The sequence below is a fragment of the Schistocerca serialis genome, chromosome 4 (assembly GCF_023864345.2).
Source record: "Schistocerca serialis cubense isolate TAMUIC-IGC-003099 chromosome 4, iqSchSeri2.2, whole genome shotgun sequence".
In the NCBI taxonomy this organism is placed as follows: Eukaryota; Metazoa; Arthropoda; class Insecta; order Orthoptera; family Acrididae; genus Schistocerca; species Schistocerca serialis.
The window spans coordinates 649302079-649324457 of NC_064641.1; the positions used below are offsets into that span (position 1 = coordinate 649302079).

Consider the following 22379-nt stretch of genomic DNA (forward strand, 5'->3'; position numbering starts at 1 on the left):
AGATGCCTTTTTTCACTGAATGGTGTAAGTGCCGCATTCATAAAGAATAAATTAATTTCATATTACTGAAACTTTCCTGAAGCCAAACTGCAAGTGTGACAACAAATATGCATTTAGTGTCTGCTTTCTGAATACAGTGAATGAGCATCTTTCATAATACAATTTGTGTGGTTGTCATATTGTAGACCCTGAGATAAGGAGAGCCAGGAGGGTTTGTTTGAAAACACTAGCAAGTAAACAAGTATGTTTATGACAGCTGATTTCACTGCAAATATTTAAGTGAACATCCAGCTGACATTGCCTTTGATCAAATTTAATAAAACAACAAGCAACATAGCAGTATGGTACAGTGTACTCATATTCCGTTGCAGTCTGTTATGTGTTAAGTGTCAGATGTGAATGGAAGGAAAAGTTTAAAGACAATGTTTTCAAATAAAATAACTCATTGAATTGGTAAACGATTCTGTAAAAGAGGTGAGATAGTGGTGAAATTTATCATCAACATGAAGCTTTATGTACAAGAATTTGTAGGAAGATAAGAAAAAATCAATGTGGCATTAAAAAGAAAGTATCTAAAATTTTTAATATACACCTGGTGATGGCCAAAACTCACATGACAGCAGTTCATATTTGTTTGAATTTATTAAACATTGGGAAGTCCAGGATTGAACAACAACAATGTGAAAGGATAGATCGCTACTCACCATGTAGAGGAGGTGTTGAGTTGCAGAAAGGCACAATGGAGAAGACTGCTAAAATATTAAAACATTTGGATAAAGTCTTTTTTCTACAGTAGAAAACACACACAAGGAAATTCACACAAGTACAGCTCACAAACAGATGACCACTGTCTCAGAGTGCTTGGACCTGACTGTGACTGCATCTGAGAAAGCAGCAATCCATTGTCCACTGGGATCCCAGTTCTAGCTCCCTGACATAGTGGCCATGTGTGTGTGTGTGTGTGTGTGTGTGTGTGAGAGAGAGAGAGAGAGAGAGAGAGAGAGAGAGAGAGCTGTGCTTGTTTGAATGTGTGTGTTTTTTCTACTGCAGAAGGACTTTGCCAGGAAGTTTTAATATTTTGTAAGTCTCTTTCATTGTGTCTCTGTCTGTGAATAAGTGTCTCCTTTACATGGTGAGTAGTAATCTATACTTTCCATACTGTTTAATATAAAAATGTGTGATTAGAATAACCTTCAGATACTACTGTAACTATTAACACAATAGCTAGTCATCATCTATAAAAAGCACTACTTGTGATAAAACAGTGGCTGTTAAACTGATCCCTTAGCATGGGATGTAATGATTTAAAATGTGATAAGGATGTACTGATAGATAACACTTTGCTTTGGTTCAGTGGGGATTAAACTTTGAAAAAAAAAATTATAAAAAAGGGCTAAAAGAATGAGTTAAAACAATTTGTACTCTTTAAACATTAAATCATTTATCTTTACTAAATGTATAACTGAATCTTTAATTTTTCTAAAACAATCCTCTTCATTATATTGACAGCAAAATCTTGTTGAAAAGACCACCGACAATGGCATATCCTCAACAAAAACTGAAAAACTGAACATTGCTACACAGTTGCCCATACAAACAAATGCTCAGACAGTCCCTTCATCAACTGTGAGCAGTACTGAAGCAACATTACCATTGTCATCATCAACCATGACTATATCCCAGATCACAGATAACATATTGCGTGGAGTACCTAAACTTGAGACTGCTGCTACCATTCTATCTGGCATCAGTAATCCACAAGAGATGACAACCCCAGTGATCAGTGCAAGTGAATCAACAAGCAAACTATCCACAGTTGAAAGGATTGGTAGCACACTTTTATCATCAGTGCCAATGATGAAAGAAAGAGTAACTACTAGTGCTAGAGTAACCACAGAAAGATTCTTGCCACAACCAGCAACATCACCATCACCCCCGCTGAGTATTAGAGGCTTGATTTCGAGGGTTCTGGTAAGTACCTGTATGTTGGTAATCTCGAACAACTAACTGTTACAATAAAGTCATAAATAAAAACAAATTACTAAAATAAATACATGCAAAATAAAAGGTGTCTTGTGAAGTTATAAGTTAATGTACTGAAAGTTTGCTTGTTTTGCATAACAGTGAATAGAATGTAATTCTTCCAGAATGAATTTTTCACTCTTAAGCATAACATATGCTGATACGAAATTTCCTTGTAGATTAAAATTATGTGTCAGACAGATACAAACTTGGGACGTTTTTCTTTCACGGCAGAGGCAAAGGTTCCAAGTCTGTATCTCAGTCTGGCACACATTTTTAATCTGCAAAGTAGTTTCATATACCTCTTGCTTTGAAGGACGATTCTACAGTACTCAGATCAGTAGGTATATGGTGCTGACTGTGAATGTTGATATTGTACAGAAACATATTATTCTAGATGCTGGCTGCAAATTGTTTTTGCACTTGTGATTTGTACATTAGTGTCATTGTTTTACATGTGTTTGAGTATATGGAATTTACTTTGTTAGTTGAATGAGTGATGAGGCAGTCATAGCAACTTTTTACTGCCTACAAATGTGATGTTCAGTAGCAATTCCAGATTAGCCAATGCCATACCTTCCCTGGTACATATTTTACAACAAAGAAATTGATTCCCCCCCTCCTGCACCCCCTCTCCACTGCCAATAAGAGAGATTATTCAGAAGTCATACAGGACTTGTGTAGGAAGAACTGATTGGTTTAGGAATTTTGTGGGAAGTAGACAAGTGTGGTGTCTCCATTATTGTTTTTCGTGGTGATGGATGAAATAGTAAAACAGACAAAAGTTGCTTATGGAAGAAGGGAGATGAAGTTACTGCTACCTACTGCTTATGTTGTGTTGTGGGAAATTAACAGAAAGGATGTACAAGAGCAATTGGACATACTAAATGAAAAAGTTGGGAAATGAGGCATGAAATGCCCTATGTACAAAAGTAAGATTATGGTGGCAACCAGAGAAGATGCAGGAGGGAAATGAACAAGTAACATTAAAAGGAAGGAAATTGAAATCGTGGACAGCTTGAATAATTTAGGAAATGAGATAATACAGAATGCAAAGGTGGAGGCTGAAATTAGACAGAGTTGTAACAGAGCAATGCATTTTGCAAGGGTATGAGGAGCTTAGTCTGGGAAAGGGAGCTGCCAATGAAACGTACATAAGTAAAAAACATACTGTACAGCCATACTGATATATGCATCCAAACTAGTGAAATGAAATTACAAAGTTGAACTTTAGGAAAAATAAGGAGAGACAGAGTGAGAAATGAAGATGAAATGAAGGAAATTGAATTAGGAAAGTTGAATGATGTATTCGAGAAGAGTAGGTTAAAATGGTTTGGACATGTAAACAGAATGAAAGGAATGTCAAAACAAATGATGGAGGCCTAGTTTCAGAACAAAAAGGAAATCCAGAGCAAAGTGGATTGATTTGATCAAGACCAGTATAAGAAGAAGGAATCTGGACTGAAACAAAATAGTTACAGAAGAATGGTGGAAAGACGGCCGAAAGTAGAGAAGTACTACCTTGATGGTGGATAACGGGAAACAAAGATGACAATAAACTTTCAAATATTGACAATGGGGATACTCTCTGTCATGTGATGTGTTCAGTGCCTGTCATCTACACACATTCAATAATATAGTGATGTGTCAGTTATGTATTTGTTCACATTCATTCAGCACTCACATGAAATTATAAAATGTTAGGAAAGGGATAGTTCCTACTTGCAATATTACATAAAGTTTGATTTCACAAATAACCTGAAACTATGTTTATTTCCTTTAACAATCTACTAGTAAGAAGATATAAACAGAAACTACAAAAAACAAAATTGAGTAAGACCCACTACTCACGCACAGATGAATGACTGGTGAGACATAGACACTAGCATTCACACTGCTGCTCTTTTTCTAGATTTAGTGCAAAGACTCCCTCTCTGACTGCTGAAATGGCTGCAGAGGCAAGCATTTGGTAGTCTGTCTAATTATGTGAGAGGAAGAACATTTATTCTAAATCTGGGAAAAGAGTAAGAATACAAAAGCGAAAGCAAATTTCGAATTTTTCAGTATGCCTATACATCATCCACCATTCATCTGCAGATGTGTGTTTATGCTAATCTCTTACTTTTTAACTCTATCCTGGACTTCTAATATCATAGTAAATTAACATTTATTTATCATTTTTACAGGGAAATATTACACCAAACTTGTCAACAGCTTCAACTATTGGAAAGTCTACTGTATCTCCAGTAATGACAGTGACAGCCAAAAGACAGCTGACAACTATGACATCACTACCAGTAAGTTCCTACATAACTGAAAGACTGGTGACAGTAACTCCTGTTGCCCCACTGACAAATAATTCATCTTCAAAACCTATTGACATATCATCTGCATCTGTAGAAACTAAAACAGTTGCTCCGACCACTAAACCAGCAACCTCACAACCGACCACTGCTAAGGCTGCACCTGCCACAGTAACAACTATTAAGACAACAACCAAAGCTACAACTATGAAACCAGCTATTGTGACCATTGCCACATCTCTCATGACAACAACTTTGAAACCTACCAGCCAAAAGTCATCAACCTCTAAACCCTCTACACCAAAGCCTACAACTCCCAAACCTACCACAGCAAAGGCAACAACTCCCAAACCAACCACACCAAAGCCAACAACTCCCAAACTAACCACATCAAAGCCAACAACTCCCAAACCTACCACACCAAAGTCAACAACTCCCAAACCTACCACACCAAAGCCAACAACTCCCAAACCTACCACACCAAAGCCAACAACTCCCAAACCCACCACAGCAAAGCTAACAACTTCCAAACCTCCCACAGCAAAGCCAACGACTTCCAAACCCACCACACCAAAACCAACAACTTCCAAACCCACCACTCCAAAGCCCACAACTTCCAAACCTATGACACCAAAGCCAACAACTTCCAAACCTGCTGCACCAAAGTTAACAACTTCCAAAACTGCAGCACCAAAGCCTACAACTCCCAAACCAACCACACCAAAGCCAATGACTCCCAAACCCACCACTGCAAAGCCAATGACTTCTAAACCCACTACACCAAAGCCTACAAATTCCAGACCCACCACACCAAAGGCAACAACTTCTCAGCTGGCAGCACCAAATCCTAGTACTTCTAAACCAACAGAAAAAATTACCCGTCCACTGGAAAAGACCATATCCACAGTTGCTCAAACTACATCTGACTCAACTTCCGCAACTTATACTCCACCTCCTGTTACTTCTCCTAGAAATTCACTTGCATACTCATCACTGAACACTGTAGAATCAGGCATCAAACATGTAGAAAGTGAATCTGTGCATGAAAGAAATAACTGGCAGACACTAGACAGACAAGGTCATTTAGAAGAACTCTCTCTTCTTAATATTCTGGTAAGTGATATATTATTCAGTTATTAATTTTTAATTTAAAGAAATAATTATACTAAAAGTTAAAACTTATCTAATCAGATATATTGTTTAATTCATCAATAAAGGCTGAAAATCACTGTGTCAAATATATTTTCTTTGTTCCTAAACTAATAATGTACTTGCTAAAATAGAAAAACAGCAAATATTCCAAGTTAATTTATACCATATTCTGTACATGAATTTCTCCCCTTTATTTATATAACAGTACCAGTAGAAAATTCTCAACACTTGTTCAGCCTCCTTTACTCTATAGTTTCGTTGTAGAACTGTCATTTGCTTATGAGTGCAGTTGTGCAGGTGGTTTCCTTCTCATTGTGCCCACTGAAAAATAGTTGTTATTTACATAAAACCTATTTCAGTTTTATGTGGAGTTTTGTTTGATTTGCTGAACACACAGTAAAATTGCCAAATTTATTATCTTATAAAACAATAAAGAAATATTGCGCAAGAAACCATAGGTAGCATGACTGTAAAATTAGTAATCAATAGGCTAGTTTGGCTGATGACAAAAATGTGTGAAGGAAAGTATTGTGGATTGAATTGACGGTCTTCTGTGTACAGTTCATTTCTTTTATTTGAGATTTAGAGCTTCCATCAGCAGAAAATCAACCATTCCACTAAAATTAAAAACTTTTTAGTGAAATACTAGGTGTTTTAAACCAGTAATTCACTTACCGGATTATACAGTCACAACATAGGCACTAGGCTATCAAGATGGCAGAGCAAAACTCATTGTGTGTCATGTCTGCTTGTGTATTAAGCCATACCATTATAAACCTAGTACTGATATGCAATTCATATTATTACTTGACAGGTTGTCTAAAAAGGAAAACAGTTTGCATGACTATTATATTTATCAAATTCACATATCAAATAATTCCTAGTTGTTCATACACTGTTGTACTGTTTAATTTTGTTATAGCCTTTTTTCATTCTGGGATAAGCCACATCATTGTCTCACTGCTTAAGAAGTGATAATTCATATTTTAGTCTTGCTACAATGCTAAAATGTTACTTTAGTCTAATGACAAAGTTCACAACTTCTGCCTATGCTTATGTTTCTAGAAACGTTTTATTTACCTAAGCTTACAGTTCCTATTATGCATACCAGTTAATGCGCAGGCAAATGCTTCATAAAACTGGTGCAATGTACTTGATACACGACTATTTATGACAGCTGGGTAAATGTGAGTCTCTTTATTGTCCAGCCACTACCATTCGTTACTGAAAGTGGCTGACAATGTGATATTTAAAAATAAATGTCAAATAACCCATGCAGTAACTTTCCAGAAAAGCTCGACACTAAAAAGAGCCATCCTAGCCAGCAAAGAGTCTGGAATTACCAAGTTCTGTACACTTACATTGTATTTTGCACCAACAAAAATGATGCTTATTTTCTCTCATGTGGAAGCAACTCATGCAGTCAGCTGCATACAGATTATTTTTACATGTTTCATATACGATAACTAAACCTTCTATCATAAAACTCTCTTGCTCTTCTTCACACACATTGCTATCACTTTCTGTTATATTTCAGAAAGCAAGTATTTTTAGCCATAGAACATGTATGGTTCTTATACATTTATTTGAGTCTATTGTCAACAGTTGTACCAGGTTTTTAGAAGAAGTAATCGTTATTTCATTATTCATACATCACAAGTGACAATGTTTTCCACTGTAAGTTATTGTAACCAACACTTTCATATAATTTAATGCCATGTTGTTTCTAACTTAGACTCCAGAAACATAATGATAACAGAAGTTTCAGAATGAAGAAAATGCTTAGAAGTGGGTGTAGGCAGAAACTCACTTTCAGGTGGATAGTGAGTTCTGTTTTGGTAACAGTAGTAAAATTGAAGCAGTAGAGTGTGAGCAAAATGGAAAGGAGAACAGAGGTACAATGTTAGGAGTGAACAAGGTATGAAAGGAGAACAGAGATACAATGTTAGGAGTGAACAAGATATGAGAGGAGGAGGGTAAGGGAGCAAACGGGTGAGGGGATATCTGAGAATGTATATTAGTGACAGCTGAGTCCAGAGGAATGGATGCTGTCCTGCTGAATCACTCCTACCCCAGCCCCTTACCCTCCATCTCCGTCTACTTGCCCTGAGACAATACATTAACAGTCAGTAATGCCACAATCACGGAGGCAGCAGAGTGGAAGCTCAAAATGTTGTAGAGTTATACAGATCTATATCTCTATGTGCCTCGCACCGTTCATCTGCAGGTGTGCGCTTGCATACCATTTTCTGTTATCAGACTCCAGAAAACGACTGACATCTGATTTTTCTTTTTAGGCACAAAATGTTGGTGGCAGGCAAGAACAAAAGAAATTGAATCTGGCTGATAAGGTAAGCAATCTGTGATTTGTTGTAGTTAATTTACTTTCACTGTTACATGTTGTTGTGAAATATTATCATCAGTTGATAAGCTTCACCTGAGAAATTTTTCTGTTCTTGACTTGATTTGCTCCATATATTTTCCATAAACTATAAACTGGTATTTATGCCTATATTTATGATGAGGGAAGAGTTTCTGTGCATCATCTGCTGAAGACAAGGCTAAGAAATACACAAATAATAATAATAATAATAATAATAACAATAATAACAGAAAGAGCCTGAATATCAAACTTTAAATTTTTCACTATTTATTTGTGTCAGTAATGGCACAGAATGGAAACAGGAATCTACATCTACATTGACACGCTGCAAGTCACCATATGGTGTTGGGTGGAGGGTACCTTGTACCATCACTAGTCATTTGCTGACCTGTTCCACTCACAAATAGAGTGACGGAAAAACAATTGTCTTTATGCCTCAATATGAGCCCTAATCTCTCATATCTTCCCTTCATGGTCCTTACATGAATGTTGCCTGCAGAATAATCGTTTGGCAGTCAACTTCAAATGCCGGTTCTCTGATTTTTCTTGATAGTGTTTCTTGAAAAGAATGTTGCCTGTCCGCCAGGAACTCCCATTTGAGTTCCCGAAGCATTTCCATAACACTTACACGTTGTTTGAACCTGCCGGTAACAAATCTAGCAGCCCATCTTTGAATAGCTTTAATGTCTTCCTTCAATCTGACCTGGTACAGATCGCAAACACTCAAGCAGTACTCAAAAACTGGTGCACCAACATCCTATACACAGTCTTCTTTACAGGTAGACCACTCTTTCCTAAAATTCTCCCAATAAACTGAAGTCGATCATTCACCTTCCCTACCAAAGCTCTCACATGCTCATTTCATATTGTATCACTTTGCTACATTAAGCCCAAATATTTATACAATTTGACTGTGTCAAGCAGGACACTAGTAATACTGTATCCAAACATTACAGGTTTGTTTTTCCTACTCATCCACATTAACTAACATTCTTCTATATTTAGAGCTAGCTGCCATTCATCACACCAACTGGAAACACTGTCTAAGTCATCTTGTATCTTCCTTGTCACTCAACTTTGAAACCTTACTATGCACCACAGTATCATCAGCAAACAACCAGAAATTGCTGCCCAGTCTGTCTGCCAAATCATTTATGTATATAGAAAACAGCAGCACTCCTGTCACACTCCCCTGGGGAACTGACAATACCTTGTCTCTGATGAACATTCGCCTTTGAGGACAACATACTGAGTTCTATTACTTAAGAAGTCTTATATCTGTGTACTTATTCCACCTTTGTTGTTAAAAGACTGCAATGGGGCACTATGTCAAATGCTTTCTGGAAATCTAGACATATGGACTCTGCTTGTTCCCCTTCATCCATAGTTTGTATATATCATGTAAGGAAACATCAAGCTTAGTTTTGCAAGAGCAATGCTTTCTAAAACCATGCTGATTCATGGAATTCTAATAATTGTGGTGAATAAAAGGAATAAATGTATTTGTGTTTATTTGGTCCAGTAAACCTTACACATACAGGACAGCACATCAGATATTGGACAGGTCAATGCAAATATATCTGCTTGTGTCTGTATATGTGTGGATGGATACGTGTGTGTGTGCGAGTGTATATCCGTCCTTTTTTCCCCCTAAGGTAAGTCTTTCCGCTCCCGGGATTGGAATGACTCCTTACCCTCTCCCTTAAAACCCACATCCTTTCGTCTTTCCCTCTCCTTCCCTCTTTCCTGATGAGGCACCAGTTTGTTGTGAAAGCTTGAATTTTGTGTGTTTGTTTGTGTGTCTGTCGACCTGCCAGCACTTTCATTTGGTAAGTCACATCATCTTTGTTTTTAGATATATATTTCCTATGTGGAATGTTTCCCTCTATTATAACCAAATATATCTTTATGTTTACATGATGTTTTCTGTTTATTAGTAAATACATTTTTTCCAACTCTGATGTATAATTAAACAACTTTAGCTAGAAACCTACAATTGAAAATATATTTTCAGCTCTGACTTATAATTACACCATTTTAACTAGAAAATTAAACTGAAATTAAGAATAAATGGTTATGAATGATTACAGTCTTTACATGCTACAAGTAGATAGTCATATTTACACAATATTTTTGTATTTGATAAAGAATGTGGCTTTACACTTAACATTAACTTTCTTAGGCTCTCAAAGATTTTTGGGGACTCTACCAGACTATAGAAGCAATGTATTAATAGATATTCTTTCAATACTGCTTTAAATTTTTTTAGGTCATTTATTACTTTAATTTCTTTTGGAAACCTATTGTAAATAATTTTACCATAGCATAGTGCTCCTTTTGGGCACAAATTGTTTTTTTTCCGGTCATCTGTTATGTTCATGCAGACTTTCATTTTTTAGGAGGACACAAGAATTTATTATTGCATATTTCTTAATAAACATTGAACTTTCAAATGTGCAAATACATGGAAGAGGGAGAATCCTCATCTTTTTAAATAGTGCTCTGCAGAGTTTGTTCCTTTTTATTCCAGTCATGATTCTCACTATTTCTTTTTGTGTTCTGAAGAGTTTTAGGTGGGATGATAAGTTACCACAAAAAATGATACCATACTCCTCAGAATCCAATGTATATTAGCATAGTAAACAGTCATGAGGCAGTTCTTTTGACAATGGTTTTCAAGCACCCTCATTAAATAACACATGGTACTTAGTCTCTTAAATCTTCTGAGTGTGAGTATCTCTAAGGTTAACTTGGAACCAGGAAAAATACTTTAAACATTGTATCAAAGAGAGCACAATGCACAGTAATGATGTGGGAAATAATAGTAGCCTAGTAGCTGTGATGAAGCTGATGGAAATATCTCATGTATCCAGCTGATGGTAGTGTTGAAATTCTGCAGTGTTATGACAATCCCTTAAAAGTAGCCAACACATTTAACAACTTTTTCACTGGTGTTGCTGGTAATATGATAAAATCAAACTTTAATAAGGACACTCAAGCCAATGAATGTAAAATAAGTGCATGTAGAGTATCAATGTACAACAACTCTGTCTCAAAAAAAGATGAAATAGCAAAAGCAGTAAAAGAACTAAAAATTGCAATTCTGATAGTTTCGCTGCAACAATATTAAAAAAGAGTGCACTAAACTTAATAGAAATACTTGCACACTTATTTGACTGATCACTTCAAGCAGGCATTTTCCCTGATCTATTGAAAAATCTGCAGAATATGAAATATGTGAGAGAGATAATGTAAATAGCTACAGACCTGTTACAGTTTGCCCTTACATTCCAAAAATGCTAGAAAAACGTTATCAAACCATGGAAACTCCAGGTTCTAATATAAACAATATAAGGTAAAGATAGATTGCTACTTGCTGTAAAGATGGCATGTTAAATTGCAGACATGCATAACTAAAAGACACTTACACATTAGCTTTCAGTCATGGCCTTTCTCAATAAAGGAACACACACACACACACACACACACACACACACACACATACACACATTCATTCACACAAGCAAGCACACATCACACATACATGATCACCAACTCCGGTAGCTTGGACCAGAATGCCATTCCAGTCCGAGCTGCCAGAGATGGCTGTCATGTGTGCGCGAGTTGTACTTACTTGTGTGAATCAATGTGTGTGTGTTTCCTTTACTGATGAAGACTGTGGCTGAAATCTAATGTGTAAGTGCCTTTTAGTTGTGCCTGTCTGCAACTTAAGGTGTCATCTTTATGGTAATTAGACAAAGATATGTATGACAAACTTATGGAATTCATAAATAAAAACGGTACCTTGTGTAATGAGCAACACAGATTCAGAAATAAAAGGTTAACAACAACTGCATTTATGTGTGCTCCAATTGCATACTAAGCCTGATGAACAAGAAACAGGAATTAACAGGAGTATTTATTGACCTACTACTTTTGATGAGGTGGGTCATAAGATTCTGCTGTTAAAGCTTGAAAAAAAAAAAAAAAAAATGGTTCAAATGGCTCTGATCACTATGGGACTTAACTTCTAAGGTCATCAGTCCCCTAGAACTTAGAACTACTTAAACCTAATTAACCTAAAGACATCACACACATCCATGCCCGAGGCAGAATTCGAACCTGCGACCGTAGCGGTCGCGCGGTTCCAGACTGGAGCGCCTAGAACCGCTCGGCCACCCCAGCCGGCAAAGCTTGAAAAATATGGTATTTGATATCTGTATAACAATTTGATTAGTTTCTTCCTGAAGTATTGTAAGCAAGCAGTGTGCATCGGACACACAAATGTCAACCTAAGAACTATTCTGAATATTTGTCAGGCTATAAACTAATTAAATTTGGCACACACCAAGGATCAATAATGGAATCCCTTCTGTTCCTTCTGCACATAAATGATCTAAGCTCAAATGTGGATTTTCATCAAATGATCGCATATGCAGAGGACACCATAATTCTCTTAAAAAGGGAAAGAAAGGAAGATTACAGCAATTAGTAAACACTGTCACAAAACAGCTTAGCAAATGGGCACAAAAAAACCACACACATTACACTAAAATTCCACAATGCTTAAAACAAGGAAATGCACATCCCATTTGTCTCTATCAACTATGAACTAGTTGGTATTAGTACAGAAAAGAAATTCTTAGGGCTGTGACTGCACAGTAATGTGAAATGGAATAAACATATTGGATACCAATATGTAAAGCTAAGCAAGACATGCTACCTTCTTTGCCCACTAAAAACTTGCTGCAGCAATAATGAACGCACATAATACCCTCTTTCACTCTCTCCTTAAATATGTAGTTACTTTTGGGGGAAACTCTAAAACAACTAACAGCACTTTCACAGGGCCATTACAACCATATTTGGATGCAAACACAGAGACTCATGCAAACATCTGTATAAGATTACTGATATTCCTCCTTTACCGTATATCTTTCTACATAATGGAAACTGTTATATTCTTTAAAATGGATGCAGTGTATAAGGACAGCAAATTTCAAATAAATTTGATCACCTTTCCAGACAGAACAAAAACTTACATATGCCCCAAATCATCACATCTCTGTGCCAAAATGTTACTTTCCACTTGGGAGTTAAACTTTATAACAAACTTCCCAAAATATCAGAACAGTTACCTAGGTCAAAACATTTGGAAAACCTTTACAGTCATGTTTACAGTATAACTGCTAGTACTCCATTGAAGAATATTTAAATTTATAAAGTATACTTTAAAATATTTAATGCATGATGTGTATTTTTGTGATTTTAAATAAGTATGCATAGAAATCACTTTCACCTACGTACTTACAAACTGATATGACCAATCAATGTCTTATGCATAAGCTGCTTTGTAGGCAACAGGACCAATCAAATATATTCTACAATTGAGATTACTGTTCATTATGAATAATTTCTTTATGATCATCTCTTAGTAGTTACTGTTACGCAAAGCACTATGAGATGCAGTGAGACACTGCATATACCTGATTTCAGTAGTTTCACATGGAGAGTCGAATACTTATTCCATCTTTTGTGAATGTAAAAGAAAGCGTTAATGTTGCATTTTGCAGTCACCCTTGTGAGCTTGACTATGTCCTTTTCACATGTGGTCTGGGGCATAGAGTAAGGTGGTGAACACTGTATACCATTGTCAGGTGATGACAGACCATTGCATCCAAATGTAGGTCTGTAATGTACTAATGTACTTTCTTGCTTATTAAGATGCCTAAGAAAGGGAGATACTCACCATGAACAAAGATGACTACTAGACAACCTGTGCCTAAAATGTAGGTTATCTTATGAATCTCAGGTGATGTGAATAATTCACAATGACATAAATTAATGGAACTAGTGAGGTGGTAATGTATGTGATAGGTATGTATCTATCAGTGTGGATATAAAAATTATGGTGCAGCAGCAAGACTGGTCAACAGAAACCTTCAGGATGTGCAACTTCCAGTACTGCTGGTACAAACACTTGTCATAGAAAGTAATACTCATACCCTTTGAAATTATATGTTTCTTCTTGAGGGAGGAGAGAGGCACTGGTTGGGGAAGGCTGTAAACTGAAAAGGGGAAGTGCAGGTCACTCAAACTTTGATTGACTGTGACTTTTCTGCTGTATGGAGGGAGGGCTGTTCTGTTCACTAATGGCATATCATGGGTTGGCAAGTGCTTACAGAAAATGTATTCTCTTTCCATTATTACAGAGTGGTTAGTCACTAACAAGACTGTCAAAATTAAGGACAGAAAATCTGATAACTTCAGAAAATAAGTGTCTTTAATCTTTAAATATTGGTTTCAGCTTAAGATTAATGTTCACAGAGAACCATGTGAATGTCACCACCACAACTCCACTATTAATGCCAGGCAGTGAGGCACTGCATGATGCTGTAGCGCATCACATAGGTAGAAACTCTAACTTAAAGTAACTGGAATTCATAACATTTTGAATCAGTTACTCTGCACCTCCCATTCAGCACGATAGTGAAAACTCCATACCATCAGTTCTACAGTACTAGGTCAACAGTTATTTTTTCTAAGAAATGGCTTTGGTGTTAATGACACATGATACTAGTTTCCAGCCTTTGTTATTTAAAAATGTATGGCAGCTAAGGATTTTATAACATAAACCATGTGTCATCAGTGATAATTACTTGTCAATGTACCCTCCAGAAACAGCTTACAATATTCGAGTTTGCAAACAGCTGTAATATTAACCTCAAAACGTTTTAGGAAACTAATAAAAATTTACCACAGGTTTTTGTGTTGCCTTAATATAAATCTCATTTTGTGTATTTGATTCCATTCTTGTAGTTAATTAGCAACTATTTAGCCCAACAGATTAAAAGATAAGCAGGGTGCTTATTTTAAAGTTACTTTTTCACTGCCTTGCAGTACATTGCACCAGCCAAAATGCAGACCGACTGCAAAGGCTGTTCTCGAACTTGGGATGAATTTGTTGACATTTGTAAGCAGCTGGAAAACACCCTGACTATTGTCAAGTGACTGGCAGCTGCTGCAAATTGATGTATTGGAAGATCTCTCAAGAGTCACATACATGTAATACTGGTACCAGAGCTACCTCAAGTATCATCCTCTCTGTGGACTCTATCTCCTCTGCATAAAGTACAGGATCTGCCATTACTCATCCACTTGACTGCTAGTGGTGTCTCAATGGTAGATCTGGGCATCCTGTACAGTTTGGATGGGGATCAAGGAGGACTCAATGTGTTGCACTGATCCCTCTAACCAACAAGTTTCAGGTGCTCTCTCTCACTAAATCTGAGTCAGTGGGACTCATACTTGCGTCATTCCAGTGACTGGCAGAGACATTTGAAGAAACCAGCCTTGCGCTTGGAGTTTCAATAAAGCTCGCAATTTGTAGCATTGTCCCCAGAACTGATCATGGCCCTTTGGTCCTGAGTCAAGTGCAGGGAGTGAACCAGAGACCTTGAAGGTTCCGTGACAAGCTAGGCAGTGGCTTTCTACATCTACATCTACATCCATACTCTGCAAGCCACCTGACGGTGTGTGGCAGAGGGTACTTTGAGTACCTCTATCGGTTCTCCCTTCTATTCCAGTCTCGTATTGTTCATGGAAGGAAAGATTGTCGGTATGCTTCTGTGTGGGCTTTAATCTCTCTGATTTTATCCTCATGGTCTGTTATCGAGATATATGTAGGAGGGAGCAATATACTACTTGACTCCTCGGTGAAGGTATGTTCTTTAAACTTCAACGAAAGCCCACACCGATCTACTGAGCATCTCTCCTGCAGTGTCTTCCACTGAGTTTATCTATCATCTCCGTAATGCTTTCGCAATTACTAAATGATCCTGTAACGAAGCACGCTGTTCTCCATTGGATGTTCTCTATCTCTTCTATCAACCCTATCTGGTATGGATCCCACACTGGTGAGCAATATTCAAGCAGTGGGCGAACAAGTGTATTGTAACCTATTCCTTTGTTTTTGGATTGCATTTCCTTAGGATTCTTCCAATGAATCTGTCTGGCATCTGCTTTACCAACGATCAGCTTCATATGATCATTCCATTTTAAATCACTCCTAATGCGTACTCCCAGATAATTTATAGAATTAACTGCTTCCAGTTGCTGACCTGCTATATTGTAGCTAAATGATAAACGATCTTTCTTTCTATGTATTCGCAGCACATTACACTTGTCTACATTGAGATTCAATTGCTATTCCCTGCACCATGCGTCAATTTGTTGCAGATCCTCCTGCATTTCAGTACAATTTTGCATTGTTACAACCTCTTGATATATCACAGCATCATCCGCAAAAAGCCTCAGTGAACTTCTGACGTTATCCACAAGGTCATTTATGTAAACTGTGAATAGCAATGGTCCTACGACACTTCCCTGCAGCACACCTGAAATTACTCTTACTTCGGAAGACTTCTCTCCATTGAGAATGACATGCTGCATTCTGTTATCTAGGAACTCTTCAATCCAATCACACAATTGGTCTGATAGTCCATATGCTCTTACTTTGTTCATTAAACGACTGTGGGGAACTGTATTGAACACCTTGTGGAAGTCAAGAAACACGGAATCTACCTGGGAACCCGTGTCTTTCTGGACTTGGCTGTAGGATTGAGAACTGTAGGGACACTCTAAATGGGTTAGGCGTGCACTACACATCAGAGGCTGTTACTCAGGTAGGTGACTGTGTGGTGTGCGTACAAGGATTTTTTTTAGCTTAGGCAACTCTCCAACCAATCCAGATAATGATAACTGTAGGAAACCCAGAAGTATCAGTGTAAGATTGAAAGAAATGCCTCCCCCAGGTGAGCATATTAAAATTGTAATGGTAACCTGCTGAAGCATTTACAACAAGGTGCTGTGTTTTGAGATGCGCATGAAAAGCAGTGAAGCTCACATAATACTTGGCACTGAAATTGATAGCAGTGGGATTTTTGGGGAAATTTAAGTGTATATTGAAAGGGTAGGCAAATGAGGGTGGTGTATTTGTTGCAAAACAAGAAACTCAAACCCACTAAGATAGGTTGAAGCTGCATGTGAGATTGTTTGGGCAAGACTCAGTTTCAGGGGCAGGCACAAAATGATAGTTGGATCCTTCTATTGCCCACCTGACTTTTCTCCAAACATAACCAAAAAATTTAGAGAAAACTTCAGTTCACTTGTATGTAAGTTCCCCAGTCATACTGTAAACATTGTTGGAGACTTAAATCATCCAACAATTAATGGGGAAAATTACAGTTTTGTTAGTGGTGAGTGTGGTAAGATATCCTGTGGAAAAGTATTAAATGACTTATCTGGAAACTACCTAGAACTGATAGTTGGGAACCCCACTCATGATGGAAACATATTGGATGTAATGGAAACAGACAGACCTGATCTCTTTGAGGGTGTCCATATCGAAACTGGTATCAGTGACTATGATGCTGTTGTGGCAACAATGATTACAAAAGTACAAAGTACAACGAAACTGAGCAGAAAGATGTAAGTGTTTAATAAACAGTCAGTAATATCATGTCTCAATGAGGAACTTGAAACTTTCAGCACCGGGCAGGAGCAAGTAGAGGAACTATAGCTCAAGATTAAAAGAATAGTTGACCATGCACTAGATAGATATGTACCCAGTAGAACAGTCCATAATGGGAGGAAGCCTCCATGGTATACAGGTAAAACTTCTAAATAAACAGAGATTACTGCATAATAGATTTAAAGCAAAGCAGAGGGCTGTAGATAGAGAGATGCTGAATGAAATATGTTTCACTGTTGAGAGAGTAATGGGTGATAACTACAATGACTGCCGAAGTCGAATATTGTCAGGTGATCCTTCATAGGATCCAAAGAAATTCTGGTCATATGTAAACGCTGTTAGTGGCATCAAAGGTAGTGTCCAGTGCCTAATAAATGAGACAGGAACTGAAATTGAGGGTAGCAAAGTAAAAGCTAAATTCTTAACTCTGTTTTCAAATGTTCCACTACAAAGCAAAATCCAGGAGAATTGTCCGCTTTAATCTCCATACCACTGAAAAGATGAATGAAATAATTATTAGTGTCAGTGGTGTTGAGAAACAGCTAAAATTGTTAAAATTGATGAAAGCTCCAGTGTCTGATGGCATTCCTGTCAGATTCTATACTGATTTGTGTCTGAGTAGCCCTCTTCTAACTATATAATCTGTCATAGATCCTGTAAACAAAATACCGTACCAAGTTCTTGGAAAAAACACAGGTCACACCCACCTACAAGAAGGGTAGTAGAAGTGATCCACAAAACTACCATCCAATATCCTTTACAACAATTTGTTGTAGAATCTTAGAGCATATTCTAAGCTCAAACTTAATGAGGTCTCTTGAATAGAATGAGGTCCTCAACCCCAAACAGCATGGATTCTGAAAACTTCGATCATGTGAAACCCAACTTGTACTTTCCTCACTGGACATTCTGAAAACTTTGGGTCAAGGTAATCTTTCAGTCAGGGCAATCAGATAGACGCAGTATGTCTTGATTTTCAAAAATCGTTTAACTCAGTACCACATATAGGCTTATTGTCAAAAGTTTGATCATATGGGGTATCAAGTGAAATTTGTGACTGTATTGAGGACTTTTTATATAGGGAGGACACAGCGTGTTATCTTGGTTGGAGAGTCGTCGTCAGATGTAGAAATAACTTCAGGTGCACCACAGAGAAGTGTGTTGGGACCCTTGCTAATCATGTTGTATATTAATGGCATTGCAGACAATTTTTATAGACGCCTCAGACGTTTTGCAGATGATGCTGTTATCCATAACACAGTACTGTCTGAAAGAAGCTGCATAAATATTCACTCATATCTTGATAAGATTTCAAAGTGGTGTAAAAATCAAAGATTGGCAACTTGCTTAACATATTCAGAAATGTAAAATTGTACACTTCACCCCCCCCCCCCCCCTACCCAAAAGGAAAAACCATAGTATTGTGTGACGATAATATCAATGAGTGGCTGTTGGAATCAATTAACTCATACATACCTGGATGTAACACTCTGTAGGGATATGAAATGGAATGATCACATAGGCTCATTTGTGGGTAATGCAGGTGGTAGACTTCAGTTTATTTGTAGAATACTAGGGAAGTGCAGTCAGTCTACAAAGGAGGTTGCTTACAAATTGCTCTTGAGACTGGATCTACATTATTGCTCACGTGTGGAGGATGTATACTGGATAGGACTGACAGATGATATTGAATGTATACAGAGAAGGGCAGCATGAATGGTAATAGGTTTATCTAACCCATGATAGAGTGTAACAGAGATACTGAAGGAACTGAACTGGAAGACTCTTGAAGATAGACCTAAACTGTCCAGAGAAAGTCTATTAACAAAGTTTCAAGAACAGGCTTTAAATGGTGGCTCTAAGAATGTACTACAATCCCCTTCTTATTGCTCGCATAGGGATCGTGAGTATAAGAGTAAAATAATTTCTGCACTCACAGAGGGATTCAAACAATCATTTTTCCCATACTCCATACGTGAAAGGAACAGGAAGAAATTCTAATAACTGGTACAGTTGCACATACCCTCCACCATACACATCAGAGTATAGATGTAGCTGATCTCTGTGGTAACATATATCGTCTTGCCTTATGTGCCTGGTATTCTTCTTGAAAATGAAGTCTTGGAGTGTGGGTTGTGTGGATCTGCTGTTTGGGAACAGTGTTTAAAACCTAGGAAAAGCAACTTTTGTTTTGGCTTTTGTTTTCCAAATCTATATTTCCACTACTGTGAATCAATGCCAGTTAATATTTTTTCTCTTCAGCAGTTGATTTGTTTATGAAAAGTTTGAATTTTATCAGCAAATATTGTGTGGAAAACTTTTAGGTAATTAAAAGGTATTGCTTTTCTGTGTGTTTAGGTCATTGAAGCAGCTTTGCAGCGGTCTTCTACAACTTCTTTGCCCCTTTTCAACAATAATCTTCCAGTAAGTAGTGTGTCCTCTCTCTGACATTTATCATGTATTATATCTTTTTGTATGTTATCAGAGCAAAGAAAATGGCAGCTGCAATGATCAGAAGGAAACAAAAGGGGAAAATGTTTTATTTAATTGTGGAATCATTAAGATGAGTCAAAGTCACTCATGGGAGTACCATGTAGCTACCAGTGTGCAAACAACACTTATAACCTCTACAGATGACTTTCAGTTGACAAATCATGTAGGTATTTTGCTGAATATCATTTGACCACTGAGACGGGAATGCTGATGTGGATGAGTGTAGCTTAGCTTTAGACTGTTGTAAAGAATGTAACTCTTCTCATATAATTATTTGCATCTAGATATATAGGAATCAGCTACAGTGCTAATAATATAAATTTAAGTCACAAAACCCACACTGCAAAATCACAGTGCTAATTGTATACTTGATGGATTTTCAGATTATGATACTCAGCTAGTGATGTTTAATGTCATGGTGCTACTGGCTTTGGAGGTTTTGCTCTTTTTCCATTGGAAGTCTGCTCTTTCTGTATCTTCTTGTATCAATCTCTTGATTTTCTGAGAAGACATATGAGAGAAGGAGAGGAAAAAATTGGAGGTATGGGACAGGTGTGGAAGGGGATTTCAATGTCAAAACAGTGGAGAAAATGTTGGAAAATGAGAGAACAGTTAAGAGTTGGGGAAAGGGGGTGCATCTCAGAACAAATGAAGTTCTCACAGGTACCAAACTGTACGGGAGGAAGTTTTCAGCATGGAGCAATGACAGGCTTCTGCATTTGATATGGACAGAGATTTTTATGGAGTCCTTAGAAGGTTGAAGATCAACATATGTAGCTCAATCAAACAATGGAAAATCCAGGCTGGAATAACGACAATATGACAATATGAACTTGACAGATTGCTACTCACCACATTGAATGAAAGTCAGGTACATTGAAAACAAGGTGGCAGTTCTTCTGGAAAACTTGGAATTATCAGGAAATTTCATGAGTTTCATAAAATGTCAGGGAATTCTGTGTTTTTAGCCTAGCATTGAAATTTAATTTCATTGAGTTTTATAAATCATAAATTTTAAAATACTTAATATTTCAAAGTGTGTAAATTATATGAATATTATTCCATATAAATTATCAGTGTTTAACAGCTATAGTTAAACTACTGCTAATGGCTAGTACAGCTCAGCTAAAGAAAAGTCATTATTGTGGCATGCCCCCCTTCCCTACGCTCAGCATTAATTTATCAGGAGCTTTTGGACTCCATCTTCCTCCACACACCTGGAATGCTCAGGGAAATTTCTTTTCAAGTTTGAGTAACCAACCTGAAAAAAAGACCACTAGATATTATGAGCTGTTGAACTAAGTCCTTTTCCACTTGTAGAAAAAAGTCATACACTTTCACACATCCATAACTCACATACACAGTGACTAGCATCTCCGGGTGCTCAAGCCTGACTGCTACAGCAGACTGCATCTGAGGTCGCTGCTTGCCTTAGATGCAGTTGGGCCTTAGTACCTGGAGATGGCAGTGGTCATGTGCATGTGAGTTATTCATGTGGGAATGTGTGTGTGCATGTTTTGCCTACAGTTGATGTGGGAAGGTAGCTTATTTAGGTGAGAAAGTCCAGGTGAACTGAAAATGAGTGCAACCGTGAAATTTTCCTCAGCAGCATCTTTGTATAAAATTTTCTTAGTGTATGGGGGTTGTCACTGTTATGAAGGAACTTGTTTATGTGACAGGGTTAGGGATGGACATAATGTGTTGAGCAATTACTAGTGGCCATAATGATATTCTATGCGGGAATCACAGTGGTAAGTTTTGCATATGCAGATGTTGGAAACACACACACTTCAGAATATAACTCAAAACTAAAAGACGGGTATTCTTCATATCATGGAACACTAATGATTACAGGTTAAAATGACATTACAGAGTGTACTGTATAGTTATAAGGAGCATAAAAACGTAAGTACTATGAAAAATGATAAGCTCCATTAGCAACAAGATAAGAACTATTTGAGAAGCAGTTAAAAAACTGAATTTTACTTCCACCTAAGTGTGAAACATTTGTGTGTCCCACAACTCCAGATAAAGACCAAGTGTGGTGGTGCAGTGATTAGCACACTAGACTTGCACTCAGGGAGGTGATGATTGACATCCACATCTGGCCATCCAGATTTAGGTTTTCTGTGTTTTCCCTAAATTGCTCCAGGCAAATGCTGGATTGATTCCTGTGAAATAACAGGACTCCTTTCTTTTCCCACCCTTGAAACAATCCGAGCTTGTACTCTGTCTCTGATGACCTTAGAGTCAAAGGAATGTTAAATCCTAATCTTACTTCTTTCTTTCTTTTCCAAACAAAGGTTTAGTATTAATTGTATCAAACACTTGAATATAAGTTTTTACATGGGTACCATGAAATCACAAGTAAATAATCAACAACAGTATTTCTTCCTGGGTATTTAGTATGCTCTGTCAAGTTGTCAAAACATACAGTATACATGCATGTGCCTGACTCCTTTCTTAGCTAGTGTTACACCACCAGAGGCTTTGT

General features: G+C 37.3%; 1 protein-coding gene across 6 annotated transcripts in view; it reads left to right on the forward strand.

Moving 5' to 3' along the window:
- LOC126475512 (mucin-3A-like) overlaps nt 1-22379 on the forward strand; it is a 217488-nt gene that overhangs the window by 72916 nt on the left and 122193 nt on the right. For 5 of the 6 annotated variants that reach the window (XM_050103432.1, XM_050103433.1, XM_050103428.1 and 2 more), the window contains 4 exons: nt 1510-1971; nt 4209-5438; nt 7775-7828; nt 19751-19816. In XM_050103432.1, the coding sequence (XP_049959389.1) occupies nt 1510-1971; nt 4209-5438; nt 7775-7828; nt 19751-19816 (1812 nt within the window). The remainder of the gene's footprint in view (nt 1-1509; nt 1972-4208; nt 5439-7774; nt 7829-19750; nt 19817-22379) is intronic. The other variant, XM_050103430.1, reaches the window with a different exon arrangement.